The 6,344-nt window shown below is 40.7% G+C and overlaps 1 protein-coding gene across 4 annotated transcripts; it reads left to right on the forward strand.

Annotated features, from left to right (window-relative positions):
- Positions 1–1,741: 1,741 nt before the first annotated feature.
- On the forward strand, positions 1,742–5,397 carry LOC148030891 (uncharacterized). 4 transcript variants are annotated; one of them, XM_087684439.1, is made up of 3 exons: positions 1,742–3,639; positions 3,898–4,082; positions 4,950–5,397. In XM_087684439.1, the coding sequence occupies exon 1, from the start codon at positions 1,927–1,929 to the stop codon at positions 3,577–3,579; it is 1,653 nt and encodes a 550-aa protein (XP_087540565.1). In that variant the 5' UTR covers positions 1,742–1,926; the 3' UTR covers positions 3,580–3,639; positions 3,898–4,082; positions 4,950–5,397. The 4 variants fall into 4 exon arrangements, with proteins under 4 accessions (XP_087540565.1, XP_087540564.1, XP_087540562.1 ...); XM_087684438.1 differs by having other exon boundaries at positions 5,032–5,397; XM_087684436.1 differs by lacking the exon at positions 3,898–4,082 and having other exon boundaries at positions 5,032–5,397.
- The last annotated feature ends 947 nt before the right edge of the window (positions 5,398–6,344 follow it).

Raw genomic sequence — 6,344 nt, forward strand, 5'->3', positions numbered from 1 at the left:
CTTGAAGGCATAGATTAAGATGATTGGGATGAGTTGGATGAGCTATGTAAATCCACTCTTATATTGTTCTTATCTAAACAAGCTGATTTTAATGTTGTGGTACTTGAAGATAATGCATGGTAGTTATAGGAAAAGATATGCAATATTTATGACAACCAAAGACTTAGATCATATATGTATTGGTTGAAACAACCTATGAACCTTCACATGAAGGAAGAAACTTCTGTGTCTGCTCACTTGAATGAGTTTCATTCAATTTAAAGCTAGTTGACTTCGTAAGTCATCGAGTTCAAATATAATCTATCTCCTTTGTTCTTGCTTGTTACACTTCTCGAGTCATGGGATACTTTTCATATGGCCATATGTGCAAATATTCCTAACAATGGCTTAAAACTCTAGGATGTTGAGGGTGCTTTACTCACATAGGAAATAAATTGAAAGAATGTGGATGCCTCCCATACTTTTTATGCATGGACTGCTAGGGGCAGACTTGAAGATAAGAGTATAGAGATTGGTTTCAATCTTGCCATAGCATGATAAGTTCTATGCGACTAGGAAACGACTTGGGATTGGATATTATTGGCATTGGGGATATAAGGCTACAGTTTCCCTCATGCAACTTCTTTACTCTACATAATGTACATCATGTACCAGCTTTAACCAAAAGCCTTCTCTTTGTTGGACAGTTACATGATGTAGACTATTATGTATCTTTTGGTGATTCTACATGGAAGATTATCCATGGGAATCTTGCCTTTACTTGATGTGCCAAGGCTAGTAGCCTCTATCATTTATTTGCATATGGATCTCTTGACCATGTTTTAGCTGTGGTTGACATATCGCATGTATCTTTATGGCATTGTCACCTTGGGCACATGTCCTTAAAGGGAGTGAAAATGCTTACTTGTTTGCAGTATCTTCAATCTCTTGATTTACAAATGTTTTAATTCTTGTGACCATTGTCTTTATGGTAGGTACACACGTAGTTCTCATTGAGTGCTATTGAGTTGGTCGAGAATCTGGTCTTCTATGTGAAGACAAAGCACACTAAGATGCAATATCACTTCATCAGGGAGGTGGTAGAGGACAAGGTTATTGAGCTTGTCAAGATCTTGATCGACAAGAATCCTATAGATCATTTCTCCTTTTCACCATTATATCATCCTTTAAAAAAAAACACATCTCTTCATTCCTTGAATATCGAACCTCTCCTCTTTGTGTCACATAGGCTCGAGAACCTTCTGATTGGTTTGGGATCCCTAAGGCAAAGCTCTAAATAATATATAAAATAGAACATAATATATAAAATAAATAATATATAATTCATAAGTCGATTGATCCCAAGACAAAGCTCTAAAAAATATATGAAATAGAATAGAACATATAGGATCAATGAAACGCAATTCATAGGTTGATCGTCACAAAATGCAAAATTAGGAGCGGATGAGTGTACTGGGTGATGTCACAATGCTTGAAATAAATACTTTTTCAAAAGAGTATTTTGTCAAAATTCAAAGGTATTCATGCAAAAATACATTATAATTTTCTAAGATTCGCATGTGTTCTCACCTTTACAATTAATTTAATAAAGATAAATTTCGAAATTTAAAGGGAGAATTACACCGTACCAAGGTTTTTTTGTTTTGGAGCACCGGCAATGTGAAGGGCAGTAGACTGTAGTGGAGTAAATAGCTGGCCCTCCAAATATTGCGTGCGGACAAAGAAAGGCGGTCATTCGAGTCGTCTCGTCTCATTCGCGCGTGAACGCAGGACGCGTTCTCCACCCAACTCACTTTTCCCTGCTTCCTGACTTCCTCACAACCCTAATAAAACTCTCCATCTGCCCAGGCCTCTCAAAGACTAGCGTCGGCTCGTAACCCTAACTCCCTGTCTGCCATCTGTATCCCAGGGATCGTAGCCATCGCCATGGCCTCCACGAAGGAGAGCGCTGATGCCGCTGCAGCCGCTGCCGACCGCATCAAAGCCGCTACCTTGAACGCAGCCAAGGGCCTCAGCCGCGCTCAAGCCGAGCGTGCTGCCGCAGCCGCCGCCCGGAACGTCAACGCGTACGGACAGAAGGAGGAAGGCCCAAGCAAATGGCAGGAGCGCAAGGAAGCCAAGCGGCAGATGTATCTCATGAGCACAGAGAAGGCGGTGAAGCTCGGCGTCCGCAAGGACATCAAACCTGGCTCTGTCGGAGGGGCGACTCAGCAGTGCCAGAAGTGCTTCCAAACTGGCCATTGGACGTTCGAGTGCAAGAACGAGAAAGTTTACATCTCTCGGCCTTCCCGCACACAGCAGTTAAAAAACCCCAGGCTTCGCACTCCTTTCATGGATGCTTCTGAATTGGACTCACGAGATCCCCGCAGCTTGGAACGTGATGCACTACGCGAGCTTGAGATAGAAAAGGTCAAGAAGAAGAAGAAGAGGACAGGCAAGGACAAACGGAAGAAGAGCAAAAGATCTTCTAGCACTGATGAGTCCAATTCTGATGTTACTAGTCCCTCTGATTCAAGCGCCTATTCTTCATCTCCCAGTGACATTACATCCTCTAGCGCAGACAGCTATTCAGATGCATCATCTGAATCCCCACGGAAAGGGCGGAAGTCAAAACAGAAGCATTCATCACGGCATCAAAGAAAGAGCAATAGGTCAACCAGTTCAAACTCTGGTTCTGAAGAATTATCAACAGATTATAGTGCTTCAGACAGCTCTTCAGAGTCAGACTCAGAGGCAGACCAAAGAAAGAAAAGACGGATTGTCAAGAACAGGCGTGAAGCTGAGTCAGACTCAGAGGCAGACCGAAGAGAGAAAAGGTGGGGTCTCAAGAACAGGCGCAAAGCTAGTCCAGAAAGTTATGGGTCAGACTCAGAGGTGGACCTAAGAGGCAAAAGGCGGGGTCTCAACAACAGGCGTAAAGCTAATTCTGAGTCAGACTCAGAGGTGGACCGAAGAGACAAAAGACGGGGTCTCAAGAACAGGTGCAAAGCTAGTTCTGAGTCAGACTCAGAGGTGGACCGAAGAGACAAAAGACGGGGTCTCAACAACATGCGTAAAGCTAGTTCTGAGTCAGACTCAGAGTTGGACCGAAGAGACAAAAGACGGGGTCTCAAGAACAGGCGCAAAGCTAGTTCCGAGTCAGACTCAGAGGTGGGCCGAAGAGACAATAGACAGGGTCTCAAGAACAGGCGTAAAGCTAGTCCAGAAAGTTCTGATAGCAGTGACAGTGAAGATCACCATAAAAGGAGAAGAACTAGGGTTGATGTGAAGAAACAGAGTACTGTAGAAAATTCTGACAGTGAGGCACAGGCAAGGAGACGGAAGCCAGATGCCATTAGGAAACGTCATCGAGCAGGTCAAGAACGGGAGTCTTACAGCTCTGACACTAGCCACAGCCCCAGGAGCAGCAAACGACATAGGTACAGATGGTTGCCCAGTAAAAGCTCAGATTCAGATGTATCTTCAAGTTCTGAGTCGCATTCAGACAGTGATAGCTCAGATCTTGGAAAAAGGTCAAGGATGAAGCATTCAGGAAGACGTGAGAGGAAAAGTGGTGGAAGCCGCAAAGGAGGGCAGTGAGTACAATGGAGTAACTCCAGCATTGCTTTATGTGTGACAGCTGTCTCTGTTTTGCTTCAGGTGGGCCTCTTTGGATACTGTGTGTTGGTATCTGGTGTGTTAAATGTGCCATACAACTCAAATACTCTAGTAGTTTGAGAAGTTTTGTATTCAATAGTGTTTGAATGCTCCACAAGAACCAATAATAAAGAACTTCCTGTGCATTTATTTTGTAAAGTAATTGTTGTTTTATGGCATTGTATGTATGCCTGTACAGTATTACAGCTACTAGATTATGTTCCTTAACTTGAACGGAGAATTCATACATGACTGTTACAGTTAAAATTTATGGCAGTTGGATGCTGGATCATGAACATAAGATTCTCCATATGATAAGCCATGCGGTCGATGGCTGTCCTCCATGGAAGGCAAAAGTTCAGGGTAGTGACAGATGTCTGAGCTGATTTAAGGAGATGGCTGAGCCTTACCAAAATTGAAGCACAAGCTGGCATTTTGGTCAGGATGTAAGAAGCTTTGACAGCTTTGGAAAATTATTAAGGAACTTCTAAGATTGTGTGGATTTAAGGTAGTGGTAATGTTGCAGCATGTTTGACTTTTTCATCGAAGCTCCTCAAAATGGGTGTAGATGATAGCTTTTGCACTCGGGTCTATGCTTATGGAGTCGATACACTGCTGATAGCAAATGTACAATACTTGCAAGGGGTAGGGTTTAGTTGGTAGCCTATGCCCTCACGTCTATGCATATGGAGCATTTGTCTCTGGATTCAGTTGCACTAGTCTCTGAATTCAGTTACATTTGTCTCTGAATTTCTGTTGCCCTTTCTGAAGATCTCTCCTTATTTTGGTTACACTTGGCTTCAAATTTTGTTGCAGGTAACCTCAGTGAAAATTGTTCTAATGAAAGCTGTACATAAGTCTCTTAATTGGTGTTCCATTCCAGTGCACACTTCTGCAATATTTATTGTGCAGAGGTTTAGGGTTTGGAAAAGTGATTGAACATTTTTTATCGTCTAAGACTTGCTTCTCTTGGTTTCCCATTCTAATGCATGCTGCTGTGGTATTCGTTGCACCTGTCATATAATTCAAACTTCCACGAAATTTTTACAGCGAAGAGGTTTACCACTAGTGAAGAGGTGTATAGGACTCAGAAACCTGATAACTTTACTGTCCTTTTTAATAAAATCAAGCTTTTGAGCTTATTTACGAGTCATTTACAGTCTATGAAGTAGAACATGGTAACAAATCTTCTAATGAGAATGTAGAGAGCCAGTGGAGTTGTCATCTTCCCTAGTACTCATATGTAGGTATTCTAAAATCTGGAACATTGACTTGCGTGTAATTTTGTTATTACGCTTGTGCTATATTTGCAGGGCATAAGATTGCAGAGGAAAATGAGATGCAAGGATGTGAGTTTGAGTGGTACAAAGTATCTAATCAAATAACTATTTACAGGTCTCCAAAAAGGTGGCTTTTGAAGCTGGTTTGTTGGGGAGAAAACAAGAGCCTTCTGATGGTTGTGTCCAGGTCAAGCTTGTAGCTAAGCCAGGAAACATGGAACATCTTTCCACTTGTTGGACAGTGTTTCGGCATCTAGCATCCTTGCAAGGTTATTGGCATTCCAGCAAAAGAAAGCTAGTGGATAGGTTGAGGAGAATGTTCTGACTACCAACAGGTTTTTGAGAAAATCTTTGAAATTAAGCATTGTAAGGCATGGTCTATCATGCATTTGTTGCTATGAATGAATACTTGGAGGACTGGTTTATTGAACTTGCAAAGATTGTTGCTATGAATGAAAACTTGGAGGACTGGTTTATTGAACTTGCAAAGATTGAAGTGTCTAAAGTAAAAATGTCCTTCTAAATATTGCAATATGGCTCGGCCTTATTAAATTCTTTATGATGGTGTATTTTGAGACTGATGTACTAGAAATTCTTTATTATTCCATTATACTTTTGAGTGCAATGTCTTTGGCAATGATGCCCCTTTTGCCACTTTACTAGCTACAGCTTTTGAACTTGAGAGGCTCGATGTCTTCATTTGGGCTATTTGTCTTGGGTTTATCCATATGTGGATTCTTATCACCCCATTGAATTATCAAGTATGCTTAAGAGGTCTTGACTAAACTAAATGTAGATAACAATTAAGATTTTCCATTGAATGGCAACCCAATCGGTTTCACAAGGGTACGAGTTTTGAAAGGTTTGAGGTTCACATCCCACAATTAAGGGGGTCAATGGTGTGTTAACTTTTTGTGTATAGGTGGGGTAATTTTGTTAAAAGTTTGTTGAAAATTGTACATAAAACTACAAAAAAGGCAATATCTTTTCAAGATGAGGGTGTGCTTTGGTATTCAATTTCATCCAATTTGTGCGTGATTAGAAGATAATATGTTACCCTTGGTACTTAAAAAATGGACTCTTTAGAACATGCAATTAAGGGGGTCACGTTTCACAATTAAGGGGGTTCATAGTGAGTTAATTTTTTGTGTAAAGGCAAGGTAATCTTGTTAATAATTTATCAGAAGGTATACATAACACATTACAAAAAAAACCAAGATTATTTCAAGATGAGGGTGTGTTCTAGTATCTAATTTCATCCAATTTGAGCATGATTAGAGATAATATGATGCTTTTGGTACTTCAAAAATAGACTCTAAGAACATGTTTCCCCTTGCACTTAGCATTATTGTATCTTTGATTAACCATTAGTAGTTAATATTATTAAGTGTTGCCTAACAACTGTTCACTTTTGTCATATTTTTATTG

This window comes from Lygodium microphyllum, chromosome 9 (genome assembly GCF_053477565.2).
Source record: "Lygodium microphyllum isolate KBCC chromosome 9, Lygodium_microphyllum_v1.1.10, whole genome shotgun sequence".
Classification (NCBI taxonomy): Eukaryota; Viridiplantae; Streptophyta; class Polypodiopsida; order Schizaeales; family Lygodiaceae; genus Lygodium; species Lygodium microphyllum.

What these genes read in the sequence shown, in the direction of transcription:
- LOC148030891 (XM_087684439.1), top strand. Translation starts at nt 1,927, where the DNA reads ATGGCCTCCACGAAGGAGAGCGCTGATGCCGCTGCAGCCGCTGCCGAC.